We start from the raw sequence: 22,706 nt of genomic DNA, 5'->3' as shown, positions 1-22,706 counted from the left end.
AATCCAGACATTAACTTATTTAATTTTATTTTACTGAGGTGGCCAGACTACAAAATTGCATGTTGTTCAGCGCGCAGGCAATGGCTGGCTATCCAACGTGACCTATGATCATCACTCCCCGATCATGTGTACTGGTTGAAAAGTAGGTCAAGCATCATGAATTTTTGTGACAACCAGCTGCCATGGCTTTACCAGAAAACCATACGAAAGCTCTGTATATCTTTCGACATGTTCGAGATAGGTAGGCCATAAACATAGTAAACAGAGCTTCTCTATGGTGCTCAGTATTGTACTGTAGGTAACAGGCAGGTGGGCGTAGTGTACTGTACATGCATTATACCATGATTATACCATTAACACAACAAGATAAGAGGGCGGGACTCTACCCCCAGAACTGTGGGGTTCGACGTCCGCCCCGCTCCCGAGGAAGCATGTGGACGTTGGACCCCAGAGTTCTGGGGGTAAGTGTTGACAGCAATGAACACAGCAGACAACTAAATTTTAGATTGAGCACCGTTTAACAGGTCCTTGATCATGTTCATATCCGTAATCCAGGTTAACTTTTAGGCCTGAGTCAAATTTAGGCTAATGTCAGAAAGATTTTCCTAACGGTAATGTGCATGACCGTATTGTCGGCAGGTCCCTTACCCTTTACTTTGAAAACCAATCAGACTTAACAGTACAGTAGGTAGCAAAATTAAGGACCTGGCCACTGTACGGTCACATACATTTATACTACACGCCGGACATCACTTGACACCATGTGCACAGACCCAGTGAGGCTGGTCTGAAAAGGTATGTTCTAAGCATAGAACAAGCATATTTCCCTACTTAAAGTAACTTTTTAGGACGTTATTGCTTTCCGATGGCTGATGTACTACTGTCAGTGACCATATCGGGAAAGATTTGTGATGTCCATATGAAACTCTTCCCAGAATTATTTTCCTACATTGCGATTTATAGTACTTCCTGTATTGGCTTTCTGGAGCTATATATGCAATCACACATATGAAGCCAAACCACAGTTCATAACCATGCACAATGCATGACATCTAGATGCTCAACCAACCATCAAAACTTTGTGTGTGTGTTTTGTGTTTCTTTTGGGGTGCCACCTCCCCCCCCTTGATTCACCCCTGGCCATATTTGGGGCATAGCAGGTTAATGACCCTCTTTCTTCTCTGAAAACCCTTAATCTCTACATACAAGCAGTAAAAGCCACTGTCTTTTTAACTTTTTGCTTGGGTGTATGTGTCGCCCTCAAAAATGGTCCGATGTTGTATTCTTCCCAAGCTTTGTGTCATCACCGTCATGCGTTGCTGCCTGTAACTGCATTTATTACATGCACACTGATAATGATTCATGTTGCAGTTAAACAGAAGCAGAGATGAGAAGTTGCTAACAGCCATCATTTAATCTAGATTAAAAAATGAATTGTGCATAATTAATTAATTGGAATGTATTATAGCAAGTTATTTATATCATTTTTTGTCTTGCATTTTTCGCTTTTCTTGCAAGTTGAAAGATTTTGTCTCAAGTCGGAAGACTGAAAATTCGTTGCAATTTTAAAGTCTTTTCTTTAATCCACTGCTTATTAGAATATCAAATGGTAGGGTTGAAGTTGTGCAAGAGTGGCTAAAAATGCACAGAGCCTTCAAAGGCAGTTTGAAAATTAAAAAAATACTTGAGCCTAAATATCAAATCCACTGCCTCATATACATGTATCTCTACGCAATTAACATGAAAAATGAAGTTGATCTTTTTTGTTTGCCTGTATGGATCTGGATGCTGTAGCAATGCTATGATGCATCATGGGTAATGTGGAGACACACAACTTGCCTCCAGTCAGGCCAGATGAGAGGAGACAGTTGAAGCTGACGAGAAAGATCACGCCACGGCAATATCAAAAGGTACAAGGGATCATTAGAATGGGAGGGGACAGAGAGAACAGGGGGTGGGATAGACCTTGCAAAACTGTGTTGAGAGATACCCCACCTAACTACTGGATTGTCGACTTTTAAGAGAGTTGAAAGTTAGTCATTGATTTCATTCACTGATGCAACAAAGTGAGGTAAACTGAAGAGACAAGCGTTCTTTAGCTTGTAGAAGTTGTTTGGCCCCCTTCAAGTTTTGTTTTCCTCTCACCTTGTTTAAAAGTAGCCACCGAGCTTTAAAATCTGGCCGTCAAGTCTAAGATTTTGGGGTGCCACGTTTACATTCTGGAAGATTTCATCTTACTCCAAATTATCTTGATGAAAGAAATGGTCTGTGGATGTCTTAAACAATACTTGATCAGTCCCCACCAAGTTAAACAACTTTGAGAATGCTGATACTAGAGACATCAAAGTAGGGCTAACTGAAGTCTGTTGATTTTGTTTGTTCAGCATGTTGATGGCAGCAATGATATTCCGGGTGCTCTGACTGCGTTACCATGGGAACTGGTAGATTCCATCTCACTGTATGAACACCTGGATGTTTCTTTCAACCTCCTGCACTGCTTGCCGTCAGAACTTCCCATGCGGCTCCCTCACCTGGCCTTCCTGGACCTCAGTCACAATCGCCTCACCAACCTCCCCGAGAGCTTTGCCCTCCTGTTTCACCTCAGCACTCTCCTCCTGCACCACAACGTGTTGCAGGTGCTACCCGAGTCCTTTGTCAACCTCGTCAAGCTGGAGAGACTGGACCTGTCCCACAATGCCCTGGAGCGGCTCCCAGGGGGCATGGGCCGAATGGAGTCCCTGAGGAAGCTGAAAGTCAGCGACAACTTTCTGACCACGCTGCCAACCTCCCTTGGACAGTCAGACTGCCTTGAGGTCATCTTGGCCGTCAACAACAGATGTGTAGTTCCGCCGCAGTCTGTTTGCAATGAAGGATCAGATGCCGTGCTGAGATATCTGAGAAAGCAATGCAAGAATGGTGTAGCAACCACCAAAGGAGCAGACCAAGGCAACATCTTCATAAGAACTAGAGGTGTGACTGTCTTTCCTCAAGTAAAGATATAAGCTTTTCCAGTTAAAGGCCATAGGGCACCAGTGCACCTATAACTTGTAATATTCAGACCACAGGCTTTAGTACTATGGCACTCCCACAGAGAAAAAAATGAAACATTGGGCAAGTTTGACTGAGCATTAATCAACCTCCTGGTCCATTTTGCCTGGTACCCAGGATGTGTTTTGTGCACAGGTTGCCGGGGAAAATTGCCCCGTGGTAGATAAGTGGCCATATCTCAAATCTACCCATTGATGTCAGTGTTGGATCTTCCCCCGACATGCAGTGAATTCAAACGGTGCACACTTGCACATTTAATGTAGACTTATTTCAGTTTTCATGTTAAAGTCTGCAATCTAAGTCAGTAGTGAGGAACAGCCTACTTTTTTGTAAAAGCTCTCATTTTAAGGCAAAAGCTCACTGTCCCTGGTATGTGTGCAGTGATTTTCAAGTTGAAGCAAATCTGCACCAGTGAAATAGCCTCATTGCTGAGATAAACAGCGCCCTCTTAGTTCATTGATGGAGTCTATACACCGGTATTACCAATAAATAGCAAAGTATTTTGTCAGCACTTTTGGATATTCTCACTTGCAAAGGGCTTGATTGCAATATGTCTATCATGCCAATGTTCAACCACTGACGTTTAAACCAGACGTTAGCGTCACAGTCAAAGATTTTTTTTTCATCATTAAGGCGATGTGTTACAATCAGCGGTGTCCAATCCACACTCGGCACGAGCTCAATACCTACAGCAGCAAACGGAAACCACAAACACGACGAGCAGAATTCGAACACCGCTCAGACCGCCGCTGAACGCTACAACACTGGAAGCAGATGAGCTCCGAGACAAGATAGTGGGTAGGTCCAAAAAAATACCTCTTGCCAAATTTGGGCTAAAAACAGCTAAAAGCCACGTTCTTGTCTGTAAAAAAGCCATTTGCAAGTTAAATTTGAAAAATCCTGTACACTGAGTTATCATGATTGCGCATAAACGTAACAAATTGAATTCTCCTGACTAAAGACACTTGCTATACTTTTTGATTCAGGGCAAGCTTTTGCATAGTGACAACCATTTCTGGAATGGACTGGTTCCTTTGTGCCCGTCTAATCCACTGAGAACAGTTAATTGTTACAAGGCGTCTCTTACGTAACTAAGAAAAAGCTTGCCCCAAGTCATGAGGGATAGCAACAGTGTTTTTAGTGTGGAGAATTCGAATTATGTTCACGTGAATTTCAAGAACTCAGCATACCAAATTTATTCATGTTTAACTTGGAAAAAGGCTTATTTGAGCACTGTAAATGCCAGCTTTGTCTCACATCATGCTGGTCTAGTGATTTGATTCTGTTGGCATATTTTGTCACCAGCCCCAAATTTTTTTGCAGTTCAAAACTATGAAGACGTGGTGACACAGTCAGCAACCGAACAGTGCCTTTTAGGTTTTGTAAAATAGAAAATAAAGATTTCAACTTTATTATTGGAAGAATTCTATATTTTCTAATTAATTTGGTACACTTTTCGTTTCCAATTTTTTTTTGTTCAATGAAATTGTTGTAGTTTGAACTGATACATATTAGTTTTCACTAATAGAGGGTGCCATTCTAATGTAAGGAATGGACACTGAATTAACTGAAACTCGGACCTTGTTTTTCGGTACCTTTGACAACTGAGGTTTGCTGTACGGAGCAGCTATTGGTGATGCCTTGGGCCTGAGCACAGCCCAGATGAGTCCAGATGAATGCCGCTTCCATTATGACAAGGGTGCTCTTCAGTATCAGGACATCATTATCGACAAGTACAGACTGCAGTGGGACAAGGGTGACTGGACCACCCCGTTTGACCAAATGGTGAGGGGACTTGTCAATGGGTTAACCCCACCCTCCTCTCCACACCCCTCCCCCCAAAAGACAAACGTCCATGCATGCTTTCCTTCAATGAGGGTACAATAATTTTTGTTGTTGGCCAGCACAACTTAACCCTTACAGTCCTCAGTCCTCCAACAGGTGAAGGATTGAGGAGTGTTAGGGTTTAAGAAAATAAATTAAATATGGAATTAAATACGGTGAGACAAGTTAAATAATATTGGATTTGAATTAGTTCTGTTAAACTTAAGTGTGAACCTAAAACTGATGTGAAATAAGTGTCTTTGTAATACAATTGGAATACATGCATTTTAACTCCAGTTTTAATTCCATCTACATACCTCGGTTGTCTTGATGTCCTTAAACTAACAATTTTAATGGACTTCCTTGATGGTATACCACCACAGCGATGTTGGTTGACTTTCTCCATTCAAGGATGCCATTTTCAGCTAAAGAACAAGTGCACAATAGGGACTTGCTTGCTCGTGAGAAATGCAGAGGCCTGTCACGTGGACCACACAGAAAACATGATGCTTGATGCATGGTTGTCATGCGGCATAAAGTCATGAAAGATTGTATCGCATGGCACACTGTTGTTAAACTGCATGTAATTCTTATGATTTTGCATTGGCTGCCGTGTCAAAAACAGAGTGTCCTACCCTTCATCAGTCAGCATTTGGCAGTTGACAGAAAGTCATCGAATGATTACACAGGCACATATTCAACCTTTAACCCCATTCCAAAAAAATCAAAATCAAGATGTCAATATTTTACTGGTTGGTAAAGTTCTGAGTGCTCTGAAATGGTCTGTTTTTGTTGTGTCCCTCGTTTGCTCATTGCAGGTCTTGGTGTTGGACTCTTTGCTGCACTGGGCGGGGGTCGTTGACGAGCTAGACTTTGCCAAGAGACTGTACCACTGGGCACAATATGGCTTCCCAGAGCTTGGCGACAAACAGGGAGCTACTGGCTTCAGCAACACCATTGCCAAGGTATGAAACAGAGCCTTTTGAAGCATTGCACCACCACCTCTGAATTTCCTTTTTTGCCAGCAGATTTTGCCACTTTGGAAGCAGAAAACTCACAAGAACATATTTTTATGTTGGCTGTTCCGTCAACCAAACTTTGTCTGTCTGGAAATTCTGTTTCAGCTAGTGCTCATTATTAGAGGCTAGATTTATCTTAACATAAAAGTTTGCCGTGTCTTGGAAGATGTGGCTGTTCTACAAGTCAATGGAAGGAAAAGGAGACAGAGTTTTTTTTTTTCGGGCCAATATTGCAGGATATAGTTTTGGTGATAAGTGCTTAGTTCCTAAATTCAACAGTGTCTTGCTGTCCAATCCACTCAGAGTGGAATAAAAGGAGACGTGTTTTGGTACTCACCGCAGAGGCGCACGTTTCTAATAAAGATCAATGGCGCGTTTGATGCAGATCCCACTGAGTACAAATTTGTTCCAGAATGTATGGTCTTTGCGTACACGTGGAACGCAAGCAAGAACCCGCTTGGAAAACTTACTACCATCTGTCTTTCTTTTGCTGCTTGGAGGTGCACTTCAACTCGGGGTGGATAGGTCCAGCTACTTGGAGCATTCAAGTGTGTGGACATGTGAAATCGAGTCTATCAAGTACACATGCCAAATGAGTGGATGAGTCCATCTAAAGTCCTTTTACAAGTCCCCTCACAAGACCAGTCAAAAAATGACAAAGGAATGGCTCTGTCACATCTCATTTGAACAGCTTGTGAGTTGGTTTAAGACCAAATGACTTTTGACGGACTTGCAGGGACTTGTATTTGACTCATCTACAACACTGTTAATTTGTATGTAAACTGTATTGTAATGGAAATGCGGCTGTCTGATTGTGGAATCAGTTAAGCACTTTCACAGATCCATTTGACTTGATGTACATCCGCCATTGTCATATAGGCAAGCCTTGAAAACTTTTTTAAAATGCACATCAGCACCCGGGTATTGAGTAGAACGATATTGACAACCGTACATGGCGCAGGAAATGACCATTCTGTCATTTAAATGAAGAATTCCCAGTTACTTTTGCAATGGACAGTGCACGGTTGCAAACATAACACTTCCCTACTGCAATGGTGGCCATCTTGGGTAAACCTTGTTTTGATCTGCTGCTATCATTGAGCCATGAAAATAATATTTATATTCCAGAGTACCTGTCCACAAATGGTTATAAGCCAGAGCTGCATGTAATAGAGAGAGTTGCGACATGAGTGTCTCAACTGTTGGAACCAAAATGGTGGATTATACGTCAGTGCATATGGACAATTAGCACACAAGAGCTGCAAACATTTTGGTTCCAAAGTCTGAAGTTGGCACTACTCTATCTAGCCAGATAGAGATCTGTAGTCATTGAGTGGCTTTTTTTGGAGGTGAAATTGTTAACTCAGTAAACAACTGATCCAGGAATTCCCTCGAGGCATTGTAGGCTTTCCTGTCAGCCTAGGGCAATCAGCTTTGGAACGCTGTGTCTAAACCCTGAGTAAAGGTCACTGCACAGTTGGACAGATACCTGTCCTTTGGCAGGGAATTTGTTGGCCTCATTTGCATAAATCAAATTTGCGTTCATGATTTTTAATGCGACTGGGGCAGGAACTCCCAGAACGTTGGCACTTTTCAGGGAAAACCGTGAAGATTGAGATGGTGGGCGGTACCCTGAAATGTTGCACAATCTTTTAAACATTTTTTTCCCACTTACTCCCACAACAATTATGCTTGTCAAGTGCCTGTATGCTTTGGGAAAATATCAGCTCATGGTTTACTGCAAAAATATGTCTGTATTCTACTGTGGTTTAGATTTCATGACAACTGTGCATGAAACTACCCACACAAGTTTTCAGGTGGTTTAAGCTATGTTCCCATTGGACGTTTTCTTCCGCGGAAACTTACTGCGACATTCCTTTTGTGTCAATCTATCACACATTCCCATGTGGACATTTTTGACTGTAACAGAATGTTTGTTTGCTGTTTTAGGCCGAATAAGACCAGCTGATTACATTGCCTGCACTGTACAAATCATGACAAAATCGGCAAAATCTGACACAAACAAAATTAGACAAATTCTGTCAAATCTGCCACGAAGTAGACAAATCCATACCGAAAAAAATCCGGACACAATGTGTGTATAGCATTATCAGGGCACGCTTCACTGTGTGTGCGCAGCTTGCTGCTGTACTGTACGCACAGAGCTGGAGACTTGGAACCATACAACCATTTTTGCGTGCCTGCAATCGATTTCTGTGAGGGCAGTCGTCTGGTTTGTATGTTTAGCGTGGTTGTGGTCAATCTACATTGTTTGGAAACTGTTCCCACTGGACTTTTTTGCACCCCTGCTAACTTACCGTGGCTGCGTGGAAATCTTCTGTGACCCTTTTCGGCCTGTTAGTTTTACATCGCGATCGCGGTAAGTTGACAGGGAGTTAGTTTAAATTCTACAGGAAAGTTAACCAAAAAAAAGTCCAATCGGAACACAGCTTTGATTAAGTTTCTTTGGTTTTTGAAATATGCAGTTTGTTCCTAGTTACTGACACCAGAAATCTAGTACATTTACTGCATTTTACTAAATGTTGAGCCCAGTAGGCTAAGCAGAATTCTCTTTGCTAGTTCATTATTCGATTACTGGAGCATTTACTCAAGCAGTTAATAAAAGTTCAGAGTCCAATGTGGATGTTGTAGCAGGCGAGACCTGGACAAGGGGCACCAGCCTCCCCCTTGAAAAAAAATTATTTAAATTCAGAATTAAACTCTTCCACAAGAGCTGTGCCCTGGCACCCCCCCTCTTGGAAGAATTCCTGCTGGCAAAGCCCACGTTTCTGAGGGGCATTGGTTGCAGAAAAACAAACTTCCCTGGGAGAGCAGGTTATTCGACTGGTTAGTTGAAGTGACATAAAACTCCGCTCTTCCTCCCTCAAAAGAGTTCCGCATTTCACACAATTCTCTCTTCAAATCTGTGAGTGATTCAGAAAACAGCAGGATGATTGTCCCACTGTTGCCTTCAAATTCTCACTGGAATTTCTCTGAAACTAGAAAAGTGAGCTGTGAACTCCATGCAGGAAAGGCGGTGACTTATCCATGCATGATTTTGAGTTTCAGCCGCAGCTAGTGTTTTTAGAGTGTATCAAAATAATAACCATAAATAAAGCTTCAAAATAAAGTACCTGGCCACTTAGAGTCATCTTAAATGCCGCAGAGTTCAGTGTCCATTAAATGTTTTCTTTACCAGGTAGTCATGCTCTTCTTTTTTTTACACACGTGTAGCATTTATACTACTTGAATATGCCATCAGCAATCACTTGGATCTGTTTCTCAGGCATTAAAAGTCCCATTTACGTTATCTGATATTAGAGATATTCATGCCATTAGAGATAATCCCCCGTTTGAAGGCCATAAATAAAAATTACACCGTCTTCCTTGCATTTGATTTTTAAGTAATACACTGACCTCAAGTGGTTCGCCAACAGTACGTGAATATTGCCAGATGCAAAGACGCAAGAATTTACACTTTTTTGCAGTTTATTTGTATGGACTGTTGTCATTCTTATGCCAGTATTTTTCCTCCTGATCTTTTCAAGGATGTAGTGTGACTTTGATGATTTTTATTTTTCTAACTTGACTATTTGACACGTATTGCAGTGGTTATTATCTAGGCAATTCCTAAAGCTTTGTGTTATCCCAATATCAAACTCCCCTCATCAGAGTACCTTACATGTAAACGTCCATTAGTGACCCAAATGGCCGTAGTGAAGGTGTCATGGTCACAAATGTCATATTAAAAAAAAATGGACTCCGGTGGCCGTTTTATTGTGCCAAATACAAATCTCATGATCGGCTGGCTTGCCATTGTTTGATGTCGTGAACAATTTGGGTTAAGAATAGCCGGCAAGCTTTTGTATTACCTTTTGTATTTGGCACAACAGATGGCCACCCATTGGTGTCAGTGACCTCTTTGATTTGGGGATTGCAGGTCCTGAAACTAAAATGAAGCTCTAAACAGGCCACAGGTTCCATTTTGTAAGGCTGTTTTGATTAGTATATGTGTCATTTGATCTATCATATTTTGGCCCCTGATATCTTGGAGGCAATCAGGCGGTACTGTTTTGATAATGTTTGTGGTGGATACTTTGCTTTTTATACAAAGATGGAAACGCGTACATGAAGTGCAAGTGGATTAAATTGTGACGTACTTGTATGCATTTTGCTTCTTATCTGTACTGTTTCGGTGTATATTCAGTACATAGTTTAAATGATTTCTTGTTCGGAAAGAAATGCATAGTTTTGTTTTCTGTGGTTGGCCAAATGTCAGAATTCTTTTCCTATGCAACTTTTTCTTTACCTTAAGAGCTGTACTTTGCAGTCAGAGAGAGTTTTCAGAAACAATAATCCTTATTTGTTCAATTTTAGACAGTTATCTTTTGTTGTAAAATGGTCTTCCCACGTACATGTACCTTAACCCTAACCGTCCTCAATCCTTCACCTGTTGGAGGATTGAGGACTGTTAGGGTTAATGAGGACATAAGCAAGTGAAGCCGGATAAGATTCCAGTAGTGTCGCTCAGGCTCAAGTAATACTAAGGTCAGCATTGGTTTGATGGAACCTGTAATTAATTACCCCTGTGGGCTATCTTGTTTGGAACGTGAGTGGATCACTCCAACAAGGTTGCTTTGACGATGAAGAACCATAGACTGGTCAACAGCCTTCGGTGTCTGGGTGCTGATTTAGCTCTGTGCCATAATAATTTGATGACTTTTGCTCGATTGGAGTGCGGCTCAGAAGTTTAATTAACTCAAGAGCACTCATCACATCAGCAAACGTCTCACTCCGGTTCTCATGGGAAATGAACATGTCTCACTGGCATTGTACCGCTCATAGTTGACCCTCACTTGAACACGTTTTAGTCATACATGCACTCATACTTATTTTTATATACTCAGCATATGACAAAAGTACCAAACAAAACAAAAATTGACCAATGACATGTGTGTGGAGTTAAAAAAGTTTGCTTAAAACTGTACATTCCAAAAGAATAATTTTGAACACCAAGAACAATGAAGCAAGGCCCCATCCCTACGAGAAAAATATTGGTCAGATTTTTCTTCCAACAAAATTCCATGAATAAAAAAACACGTGACCGTGTTTGGAAGTACAGTAGCTCTCAAACATTTTTCTTTGAGGCAGGAGGTTGTGGGTTCGAGTCCCACCCGAGTGAGCTTGTGAGGTTTTTTCGCAGGCTCTCGGACAGGCACTGAGCATGCAGTGCTTATTGATATGCGTTGGGTGGGGGCAAAAAAACCAGTTATATATATAATTTTTCTTTGTCTTTAATATCGTTTTTAATTTTGTGTATTATTTTTTTTGTCTTTTGAAGTTGTTGGGGGCACTGTTCACCGTGGCGGGGTGCTTCTTAGTTTCTCTGTCAAAATCTTTCTGTGAAATCCTTTTTTATCATTGCTTACTTACATGTTCCCAACCCCACCTGTTGATGAAGAACACATTTTCATGCTTTTGGTACATTTTGCATGTAAGCCGAGTTGTGAAACAGACTGATTTTCCAGTGTATCCCGGTGAAGGTGAGTCTCCACACACAGGCCTGCCTGTGTGACTTGGACTGTATCCTGTATAGTGTGTAGATTTTGAACTGGCTGCTCAGTGACCATTTCTTACTGCCACAATGAATATCAGCGTAGCGTTTATATGTACTCTCATCTGACTGGTTAATCCGTGCACACCTGGAGAAACGTTTTGTGTTCACAAACTGATAGATGCCAATACTTAATTGAGAACGAAGTATGGTCATCCAATGCAGTACTACGATAAACACACAGCTACATGTACCTTTCACATGATTCTGGCCATCCTGGTTGATGGAGATATTCACCCTAACCCTGGCCCGGTGCAAAATCCCTGTGTCATTTGTGATAAGCCAGTTGCACGTAATCACCAAGCTGTTGATTGTAATGAAAGTGCAAAAAATTCTGTTACCCCTAAAGCAGGATAAATCTTCTGGTCCTGATGAGATCTCACCTAAGAAGTTGAAGCTTGCTGCTTCTTACATTTCTGGAAATTTGCAATATCTTTACGCTCGGGCTTAATTCTGGTTGACTGGAAATCTGCCAATGTTGTTCCTGTGTAAGTCAGGCCATGTAAATGATATTGATATATCTAATTATCGGCTGATTTCTTTATGATCTGTAACTTGTAAGGTCGTGGAGACTGTTGTTAAAGATATAGGCATACATGTATTTCTTCACACAATGTGCAATCACCAACTCAACATGGCTTCTGGAAACGTAGGTCTTGTGTTGCTTGGGTTTCTGCTTTATTTCATCATTTGGCAGGAACTCTGGATAACATAACCCTTCGAGAATTGAGGGGTTATCCATCAATAGTCATAGAAATGACACTCTGCATTTTACTCATCCATTTGCCGGAACTGATGCTTTTAAACATTCGGTTTTCTTAGATTTTCCCGCACATGAAGTTTGCTCCCCCATCAAGTTAGAGATGAAATTGCTTAAGCCGGGTTTAGACAGTTTAGTGGTTGTATATTAGTTGTCATTCTGTGGATGGACCATGCAGTCACTGTTGGAGCTGGGGTACCTTGGTTTGCTTCTCTGCGTGGGTTTGGGTTATTTGTGGGTGGGTTTTATCTTTTATCTTCCTTTTTTCTGTTGTTCTTGTGGTCTATTTCATGGACAGGAACTTGCAACCATCTTTGGTGGGTTTGTATAGCCTATTTTAATAATATGGTGTTTCTGATCCGTTCTTGTAATTTTTTTCTTTTCATTTGTTTGTGTAAATTTGTGCTGATGGAGTCGGAGAGCCTCTTGATAAGCCTTAATTCGGCTTTCTGGGCAATCCCGCGGGCCTGCATATTGCACATTTTTGTTGATCTGGGATTGCACTTTTCGACAGGTTTTGCTCAAGTTTCTCGTCTTTGTTGTATATATTTACATGATTTGTGTGTGCAATCTCCATTTGTTGGTTTTATCTTATAATTTGTATTTTTATGAATGTATTGTCAGTTGTCCATGATTCTTGCCTGAAAACTTATCTAAATAAATTTAAAAAAAAATAAACAAATAAATACCGGGGCTGGAGTGACTGACATTTTGACATTTTATGAATTTTAGTCTTCATCCCATATGCACATTTCTTACTCTACTGGATTAAATACATTATGCCTGTACATTTGCTTTTTGTCACTGCATTGCGAGGGGACATTGTCTGGTGTTCATCAGCTTTTTTGGATTTTCTCTACATCTATGAGCAGCTCAGCCTCAGCTCAACACTTGTATGAGCGTAGAGGTTTCAACTGTTATACTTGGACATGAGGAGCCCAGTTTGTAGCATTTATTGTACATGTATATGTATATCATCGATTGTAAAGCCCTCTTGGGCAGTTTCATCCGTAAATTTTGATATAATTTGTATTTTATTATGGCTTTTGGTCTCGTTTCCTTTTTTGGGGGGTGGTTGCTTTTGATTGTGTGTGGTATTACCATCAGTTTCAGAAGTATTTCATGTAAGGAAAGTTCTTCATTTTCAGAACAATGTTCAATATATTTCCCACTTTGTCTACACTGAGTCATCAGCAATGTTGGAATTCTTTATCCAATTCTTTTTGCTGCTGTTTTGGTTTAATTTGACCCATTTGCCTTCCTCTTCTCCTCAGGAGGTAAGCCAGAAATTACACTTGAGTAGGCTTACCTGGATCACTGCCAACAATGTGTTTGATATCTCCAGACTCCAGAAGCCAAAGTTGGCATTTGCAAGATATTTTGACATGGTCATTCCCCATTGGCTGTTGAGCAAGCACTCAGGCCAAACAATTTTTGCTATACATTACCTGGTTTGTCTGAGATGGGAAAATCGGAATACATGTATGTGTGTGTTTTCCACTATTTGAGATGGAATAAGGAACCAGGTCAATATTGGGATTTACCCATTGTAGGCTTTAAGTTTAAAGCAGTAAGTGTTGAGTAGCGTTTGAGAGCTTATGAGGAAACAGCAAAACACAGGACTTCAGAAATATTATTCAGGTTGCATTAGAAGCTGCTAGTTGGAAGTGCAGATGTCTTTCCATGGAATTTCTGAGTTTGCAAGGTAATAAGCATTGTAACAGATTGAATTTGATAAAGAAACTTATATCATTCAACATCATAACCTATTCAAGAAAGTTTGTTGATTTTTTCACATTTTCCTTAAATCCATTTTCTGTCAGGTTCTTACAAATCCAAAGTACACCAATGACCCTCATGGGGCATCACAAGGATTGTGGGATAGGTCACATGACCAGCTGGACAGTGAATCTTGCGATCATCTGGCGGACAATGCAGCCATTGTGCGGGCGGCCATCTTGGGTATCCCACAATTCCACAACCTGAAGGAAGTTGTCAACAATACAACCAGAATTTGCAAGGCCACCCACTTTGACCCAAGGTATTGCAGTTATTGTGAAAAGACTTAGTACTCTGACAAACTTAGTGCTAAGTAACAATTGGCCATAAACCAGTCAGATCCAGTAAACCTCTTCAATACTCTTAATGAACTGTGGGTTTTGATGACAAACAAGCAATGCATTTTATGTGAATCTATAGGACATATGAACCCGTCAACAATCAATTTATAAATTTATTCGGAATATTTCATCAGTACCTGCTCATCAAGTCACACATGCATGCATAGTATACAAGAAACATTTTAGAAGGTTGTAAGAAGAAAAAAGTTGCCCTTAGTGGTCTGTTTTGTCTGTTTTAAAAGGGCACCAGGCAATTAAGGATGAAAAATGAATGTTACTTGTTAATGTGGGATGAATGAGCTTCAAGTCATGATTCTGACTAGCTCATTAATATTCACGATCTTATTCCAAGACAAAAACTGGTGTTCATGGAAGGGTTTGCCCAAATTTCATTTTTCTGATAAGCTTTACAATTCGAAGTTTGTGAATATATTTATCCCAAATTTACAATGCAGCAGTGTTTGAGAAGAGGATGGCTTGAATTGGAATATGCAATAAAATGGAAACAGGTTCATGTTTTGCAGGTATATTTCTCCCACAGGCTTGTGCATAAAATGCATTGCTTGTTCGTGATTCAAACCCATAATGCATTGTGGACGTCAAAAAGGTTTAGTGTCTTGTATTTTTCCAAGTGAGCACTGAGTACCCCTCTCTGTCTCGCACTTTCGCAGGTACCATCAGACTGGCTCAAAAGCTTGAACGGGAAAACACTGTCATTTAAATGGAAATCATCAACCAAAACAAGTGGTCTTTGCTTGGGATTATGGGATCAAATGGGATGTCGGATCTGGATTTAGATACATGCCAAATTTTCCTCAACTCAGAAAAAAGAGACGCATTTATCAACTTCTCTTTTCTTTTTCTTTTTTTTGGGCAGTCTTGTGGTACATTCCCAATGCATGAGAATTATTCATAGATGGGCCCCATGCTGTTGATCAGTTCGATTTGTAAATTGTAATTTTGTGAAGATGGCATATTTCAGACATCTGTTTATTTTCCATCCCCATTGTTTTTATCTTTTTTGCCGTCTCTAAAGTTGTTGAGATTAGAGCTGATAATACATTATTCAAACCCTTTTAACCTCTTACGGATGATATTATTTTAGCTGGAGGTATCGACTTTCAAAATGGTAAGATCCCCTGGTCACCCTGTAATATGCAGTCAAATGCCTCAAAGACTGACCGCTCAGAGTTAGTTGAACAATATTTGCACATTTCCCACGCCAGCCTCATAGTCTGCTATATTCTGGGGTGCCGCCATGAAGCGATATTTGCTAATTAAGTTTTACCTCAATACAAGGTCCATCTCCAGAGACATTTTGGACAGTGTGGTAATTTTTGTGTAACAATTGAAGATTAGCAGTTCCCTCTAATGGTGGAAGTGGCTTAAGGCATGCATGGTGGCTTTAGCCTGTAAGCCATCCCTGGGTACATGCAGACAGCTACGGAGATCATGTGTACATGTCTTCCTGTACGAATTGGCTCAGCAGGGCATTTTAGACGTTTGAAATTTGTGATATATATAAGATATTAACCCTTTCCCACATTGACAATGTTTGTTGTGTATCCAATTTTAAATTTGACTTCAGTTTAATCATGTGTTTGTTTGCATAGATGGACCAATGGAATCCTTGAAACTGAGTTGAAGAACTTTGAAACAAGTCTTTTTGACTTTGAGTAAAGTATTTTATTGCAGTTATCAGCACCTCTGGTGTAATTTCTGTGTAAGGATTGTCATGTTTGATCTGGTAACTAACCCACCTTGTCAATGAGATCAAAATATTTTTTCAGATTTGCGGCCCATCATATAACCAGGCTAAAATAAGAGCTACAAACTGCTGTCTGGAAAATGATTCCAGTGTATACACAAACAATGCAAAGAAAAAACAGTTTTTCGACATTTGCATCACAGGATTGGATGACGCGTACAAAACAAGTGTTATGTATATCATAGTCCTTTGAAATTAAGTTACATGTCAGCTTTAATGCCTATAATTGGTCGATTTTTGTCCTTTCTTTCCACTTTTGGTCTGATAGGTGCCAAGCCAGCTGTGTCGTTGTGTCCGTGCTGATAGCTTTACTGCTCCAAAATGACCACAGCTGTTGCACCTCACCCGATCAGTCTTTTCTGCCTTTCATCGTTTCTGTAGCAACGGATATGGGCAGGAAGCAGCTAACAGAAGCATCACATCTGCAAGACTTTGACGACTTCAGCAATCTGGAAGACTTGGCAGAGTAAGGACAGACCCTTTGGTTGGAACTTTGATCGCCAAGAGCCTGTAAAAGCAAACTCAGGCAACCTCTCGCTGCCACCATAAAACAGCAGTCACCTGAAACTTAGTTGGACAATCATTTCTTTTTAAATTCCTAGTGTACTGACCCTTGTGTAAACTGTGCAGTATCTGGCTGAATTGAGCTTGGTTGGATTTTGATTTATTTTGGGAAAGGTATAAAGTGAAAAGCAAAAGTAAAAATGACAAACAAATTTGACTTTATTTTTGGTGAAAATAGTAATTGGATAGTTGAACGAACTTGATTAAACACAAAGTCATCATTGGTACCCTAAAGAAGGCAATGTTGGTATAAAAAGCTTACTTCCCCCCCCCAAAAAAATTTCAGAATGAAAGTTTCTTGTTTGTGGGTTAATTTCAAATTTCTATTATTTTGACCCCAGGGGAAAAATGAATTTGACAAACATGTTGATAGTTTTATTAATTTGAAAGATCTCTACTTTGATGGTAACAGTATGTTTGGCTTACCGGTACATACTTACATGGATTAGGTTTGCCTAATATTTTATGAGCTGTGGCACAAATTATTCTAGTTGTAAAGTATTGTCATGTAAGCCGATAACTTTGGGCCACCAGAGAAAACTCATCCCCAAGAAGTGGTGTCAAATAGTCAACAGGGATTGGACCGTGATCTGTAATATCAATGCATAGGTCATATTACTGCAGCTTGATTCTCACGAACAGGTTCTGAGTTGGAGGTTGAAAGGGCTTTTGTGTTTTCCCAAAGGTGTCAGAAGCTTTCACTTGAATGAAAACCATCATCTTAGGATTTTTGTCAAAGAAAGGGTCGTAATACAGATGCAACTGTAGGCAGGAAATTTCATTCACGTTAATGATGTCCTCAGAAATGGCTGAAATGGATTTGTTTGTTGTGTTAATTTCTTACAAACTAGACATTTCTCAGTTTTTCTTAATTTGATGAATCCTCTTTTGGACTAGGTGCTAGTTTTGGACATATTTCACTAAAATAAAAATGGTTGGAAAATCATCATTTCATTAGCTTCATTTGATGTCATTTTGCTCCAGTTTACTTTTACCAATTACTAAATTGGATTTGCTTTGAAGTTTGCTTTTTCTCCTTTTAATTTGTTTAAATAGCTGGTCCAGGCTACATCCAAACCGATACAGTCATACATTCAAGCCCATGGCAGCAGCTTTGATTGTATTGAAATCAGGCATGGACTTTAGGTAAGACATCCATTGCCCCTGATTGTTGGGCCTGTAAAGTAGTTTTGGAATTTCCTCTGCTCCTGTTGGAGCAAAGCCTAACTACTGTTACCGTAAGCATGCTAAAGATGTATCCTTAAAGTAATACTCATTGTGATAAATTTCTTAGCTTGGGACAATGCTACCACCTTGGTAGGACATGAATTTGGTATTTTGTGACTGTGGCGTTGGCTTCTATGTAATGGCAAATAGCTGAAGCCATGGTAAGTAATGTTTTTGTTGGACACCAACAAGGAAATTGCCTTTGCTCTTGTTTCATGCTCTTGTTCTTCACATAGCCCATGGTCCTGAGTGGGATTGCAGGGGAAATATCCAAACCCAAGCATTGCCATCATGTGGATGATAGACTTGGGCATAACGTCTACAGGCCACATCACCGAGACAGCTTTGTGAGATAGGTCCTTAGAGTGGGTAGCCTTCTTCCAATAGCAGCAGCATTCAATCTGTACCCTTTTTACAACTAGATCAGGATGTTTCTTAAATACTACCTGGTCTCGTCCACAGGAAAGCCATCTCGGGTTTAGTGATGTTTGGCCGTGACAGCCCTAGTAATGCCAGCGTCGCCGGTGCTGCATTGGGCTGCCACTGGGGCTATCGCAAGCTGCCCCAGGAGTGGGTGTCCACCCTACGGCCCAAACAAACCCAGTGGCTGGACATCAAGATTAACGCCCTCCTGGACATGATGGCGATACCCTGACATCTGGAACATCTTCAGTGAGATATCCAACAACATTCCCAGAATGAATGGTGCAGAGTGAAATCTGGAACATTGTCATTCTGAACCCAGCTGAAGAAAGTCGAGTCATGATTCCTGAGCCCCCTGGTAGCTTAAACCAGATTGTTTCTAGAATTTAAAAGATGGCGTTGAACCAACACCAATGCCAAAATAGTAGTTACTGCTGGTGTCTTCTTCATTTGGTGATGGAATTTTGATTTTTAAATTTTTCTGTTATGGAGAAGCAGGTGGATTTTTGTATGGGTAATTTCCTTTTATTTGGAAATCTTGACAATCAAAGTGCTGTTCACTCCTCTGCTTCCTTAGGACTATCAAAGCTTTTTATCTTTTGAGACCAATTCAAAGTTCAAAGAAACAACTTGTTAATGTTACCAGTACATCATATTCCATAAGCCAAAAATTACTTTCGTCAGCCTAGTTTGGGGATGTTCTTGTCCCATATGTAGCACCTATATCATTGTTAATGGGATGGCGTCACAGAAATTTTCTCAGTTTCTTGAGGGATGTACAAGACCCAAGTGTGACCTGTTGTGCCCTACTATAAGCAGCTGTCCATAGTCATTAACACCTCTGTTAAAGTTACCTAGTTTGTCCTTACAATCATTTTTTGGCAACCTTAAGCAAGGTATTCAGAAAAATCTACAATTGTGTTCAGCATCCCTGATTTGTTGAAACTTTGTTAAAGTTTTTTGTACCATCAGAGCAAAGGTGTGGTTGGTAGTTGGCAGGCATTAACTAGTTATGCCCTTGGTGACACAAATTGTGACTCCTCACACAAGTTTGGAGTGGGGCCCTGTGATGTGCTTCCATTTTTAGATGTAACAAGTTTCCATGACTAAATGGTGGCACTTTCTCAGTGTTTATCTTTGGAAGTTATGCTTGTCACCTCTATCATAAAAATTGCCAACATTATATGCAAGTTTATTTAAAAATATGCATTTTGGGGCCGAAATTGCCAATTTATTTTGTTGATGATTGTGTTTGTTACGCAGTGTGATTTAAGTGCAATATTCTTTCAACAAAAAGTGTCGCTTGAAAGTCTGTGAAGGGTAAAAAATCTAATATATAAAACCTAAACCTGGACATTAGATATGATTGTGTAGCATAAACAACGAAATAATTATGATCTATTATACATATTTAAGGGGTAAGATAAGGAGTAATAGGTCTAAGCAAGCATTTTCCTTCATTTAACTCACAGTCAAAGATATTATTTTGAAAGCTAGAATCTGCTCTCTATAAGGGATCATTGGTTTTTTGTTAAGCGAGATTGGTCTCAAGTTTCTAAGAATTACAGTGGCCAGTAACGTTATATTTATATTTCAAATCACACTTACTCTTTTGCATACATGCACTTGTAGAAACTTTGTGAGATGATTTGCAAAGAGAAGATGCCGTCATTGGGTTGGGAAAAGTGTGCTGGGTCCTTGCACATGAATTTGTTTCACACATTGTCAAATTGACTGATGAAACCTTGATTTTCGGGTGAATATTTTGGGAAGCCACATCTCTTGCCCCTCAAATTTAACGAAATTTGTTTACAACTTTAGTGTCGCTTATATACAATGCAAAAAATCACATATGCAAATCTGAAGAGTTAGAGAGCCCCATGTTTCGATTCTAGCAGAAGAACATTTTTTTCATAGACAAAGGCTTGGTATACTTCCATAATTATATTTATGGTACCTGAACTTCTTGGTACATGCTGAATTGCTAGCACCTTCATTGGTCAGAAGTTGCTAGCTGATGACAAAGATTTTTCAAATTCGGTGTGGCTTGCTTGAGCTGGAGTCTTTCAGATACAGTGGCAAGAGGTAGAATCACTTCGTGTCGTTTTTACTACAAACGTGCGATTGCCAGAAAGTACTGGAGTCTTACTCATGCTTGGATCATAAATGGCTTCCTTTTTCGATCGTCTTCCTCATTGCTTTCTTTTGTCAGTTCTTCTTGAATTTTATGCTATTCTTCAAGGAATGTGCTTTTCAAACCAGCCACGCTCTATCGCACAAGTCCGAAGGAAGGTGTTTTATCTGGTGGTGTTTTTGCTTTGTTTAGATTTGGTTATCGGTTCTTTGAAGTGTCACGAAGTTTGAATTGTTTTAAAACGAGGGTGATTTCTTTGCAAGAGGTGGCTTTGGGTGTGACAATGTCTTACCGTTCTTTGTCATTTGGTACCATCTCTAAACGGTAAATTATGCGTATTTCTACATTTCCTTGTTAGAATCGATAAATCGGTTACTTAAAAGGATCAGACATATCGTTGGTAGACCTTGTTGCTTGTGTATGTAAATCCGCAGAAGGAGCAATATCAAACACTGTTACCGGCTAAAACCAGAAAAACGCATTTCCAGTTTTAATGCCTGGATGAATGTCTCCAATGATCTTGCTTTGAATTTATGAAGTTGTGAAAAGGGTAGATCGGAAATGTGAACGACAGTCAATTTGACAAGTTTGCAACTATGACATTTTCTTTGACTGCACACCACAAGACCATCGGTCATTGTATCATTTAGAATATTTTTCAGTGTCTGATTTGTCTAAGAGGGAGGTAAATTGTATCCATGAATTGGGGTTTTAATATGGAAATAGCAGCGCAATTTTATTTCTGAGCGTTTTACAGACCGTACGGAATCCCGTTTGTGCCATCCCAGTCTACGAGCAGCTGTTTTAAGGGCAGCTGATTTATGGGGGGGACGTCGCGGACGTCTCTTTAGTTTATGTCCAACAATATTACAGCCCTGATTGCGGAAAAGCCGAGAAACAACATTTCTATCCCTGTCTGAAAAATGTTACTGGACTCGAGATCTAACTTTTGAGTAACTTTCGTTGTTAACACTATTGCTATTTTTAGAGCAGTTTTTTGTGGCTATTTCTGTTATCCACTCCAGATATTTCTATTTTTCAGACCGGCTGTGTGTAAAATGTAAACTGCTGCTCGGGGTTGCTCGTCGAACTAAAAAATAATGCTCTTCGGAAAATACAAATACCTACTTTTTAAACTGAAATAGCGATGGGACTAACGGAATTTTATATGTTTTGTTTTCTGTTGTTTTTCTGGGGTTTTTTTCATAACAAAGGGAATCTATTGGAACATTTCGTCCGTTGCACGGTAAAAGGGCCTGAACGGAATCTGCTACCCTGTTCAATTAATTTTGCCACACACATTTTGCTGTGTTTTTCTGAAGAGGTTATCAGGTGATAATTTACAAGTTTCGAAGGAATAAAAGTGCGAATTTTTCGACTATTAATTCCTTGATCAAATTGTGTTTCCTTAATAGTCATTCGTAAAGAAAGCACAAATGCCAACCCCCCCCAGCCTGACATGTACATTAGTTCCAGCCCGTAGCTTGCATTTACCAAACGAAAAGAGGCAGACAAAGCTAGGTTTGAATTGAGGTATGTCTCAAACACCATGGAAAAGTTGACATATAAGTGAGGGTATATGTTACTGTAATAACTTCACATCTGCAACGTGACATTTTTTGCCTGTGTTCGTTTAATCGACTACCGGCGCGAGCTTTCACGACCCAAATGGATTTTCCGGTATGCTTCCAATATTTGGAATACATGCTGTTCTTTCCTTTGTTCTTATTATTTGGAGCCGTTGAAGGTAGATTATTATTTTGAAATTTATTATGGTTTTAGAAAGCTGTTACTTTTATAATTGCACGGGAAAGGTATGTCTTTGATTTTTTTTTTTGGGGGGGGCGGGTTTGAAAGCATTCTGTTTTTAAATGATAAGTGCAAGTGCAAAGTGTTCTGTAATGGCTATGATATTTTTCCAGACATGTTAAAAGGCTGGTTTATACTTACGCTCAATGCGAAAGTGAAGCGAATTTGATGTCACAAAAGATTTGCTGCTAAAAATGTGTTCAACTTTTGTGAATTCACAACGCAAATATTTGAACTGACATCACAAATATCGCGTTTGTTTTGCTTTCGCGTGAAGTATGAACCAACTTCAAAGAAACTGAGGCTAATATTTTATTCTACTTACTTTTATTATGTTGACCAAAATGTTGCGAAATTGTCATGTGAAGATAAGTCACCCACACAACGTCGGCGTTA

At 40.0% G+C, this 22,706-nt stretch overlaps 1 protein-coding gene across 3 annotated transcripts; it reads left to right on the top strand.

Annotated features, from left to right (window-relative positions):
* Positions 1–51: 51 nt before the first annotated feature.
* On the top strand, positions 52–21,886 carry LOC110982117 (uncharacterized). 3 transcript variants are annotated; one of them, XM_022240303.2, is made up of 10 exons: positions 52–142; positions 1,795–1,910; positions 2,385–2,970; positions 3,682–3,846; positions 4,658–4,833; positions 5,691–5,837; positions 14,089–14,306; positions 16,422–16,619; positions 17,774–17,863; positions 18,407–21,886. In XM_022240303.2, the coding sequence occupies exons 2-10, from the start codon at positions 1,812–1,814 to the stop codon at positions 18,597–18,599; spliced, it is 1,872 nt and encodes a 623-aa protein (XP_022095995.1). In that variant the 5' UTR covers positions 52–142; positions 1,795–1,811; the 3' UTR covers positions 18,600–21,886. The 3 variants fall into 3 exon arrangements, with proteins under 3 accessions (XP_022095995.1, XP_022095994.1, XP_022095996.1); XM_022240302.2 differs by having other exon boundaries at positions 59–241; XM_022240304.2 differs by lacking the exon at positions 52–142 and adding an exon at positions 407–795.
* Positions 21,887–22,706: the final 820 nt, after the last annotated feature.

Source organism: Acanthaster planci, linkage group LG04, assembly GCF_054643075.1.
Source record: "Acanthaster planci isolate LZ-2023a linkage group LG04, COTS_SCS, whole genome shotgun sequence".
NCBI lineage: Eukaryota > Metazoa > Echinodermata > Asteroidea > Valvatida > Acanthasteridae > Acanthaster > Acanthaster planci.
The sequence above is the reverse complement of the archived record's forward strand: the minus strand, read 5'-3'. Positions and strand labels throughout refer to the sequence as shown.

What these genes read in the sequence shown, in the direction of transcription:
- LOC110982117 (XM_022240303.2), top strand. Translation starts at nt 1,812, where the DNA reads ATGGGTAATGTGGAGACACACAACTTGCCTCCAGTCAGGCCAGATGAG. An exon ending in CGCCACGGCAATATCAAAAG is followed by an intron (nt 1,911 to 2,384) that starts GTACAAGGGATC and finishes TTGTTTGTTCAG; the next exon opens with CATGTTGATGGCAGCAATGA. An exon ending in GCCACCCACTTTGACCCAAG is followed by an intron (nt 14,307 to 16,421) that starts GTATTGCAGTTA and finishes TTGGTCTGATAG; the next exon opens with GTGCCAAGCCAGCTGTGTCG.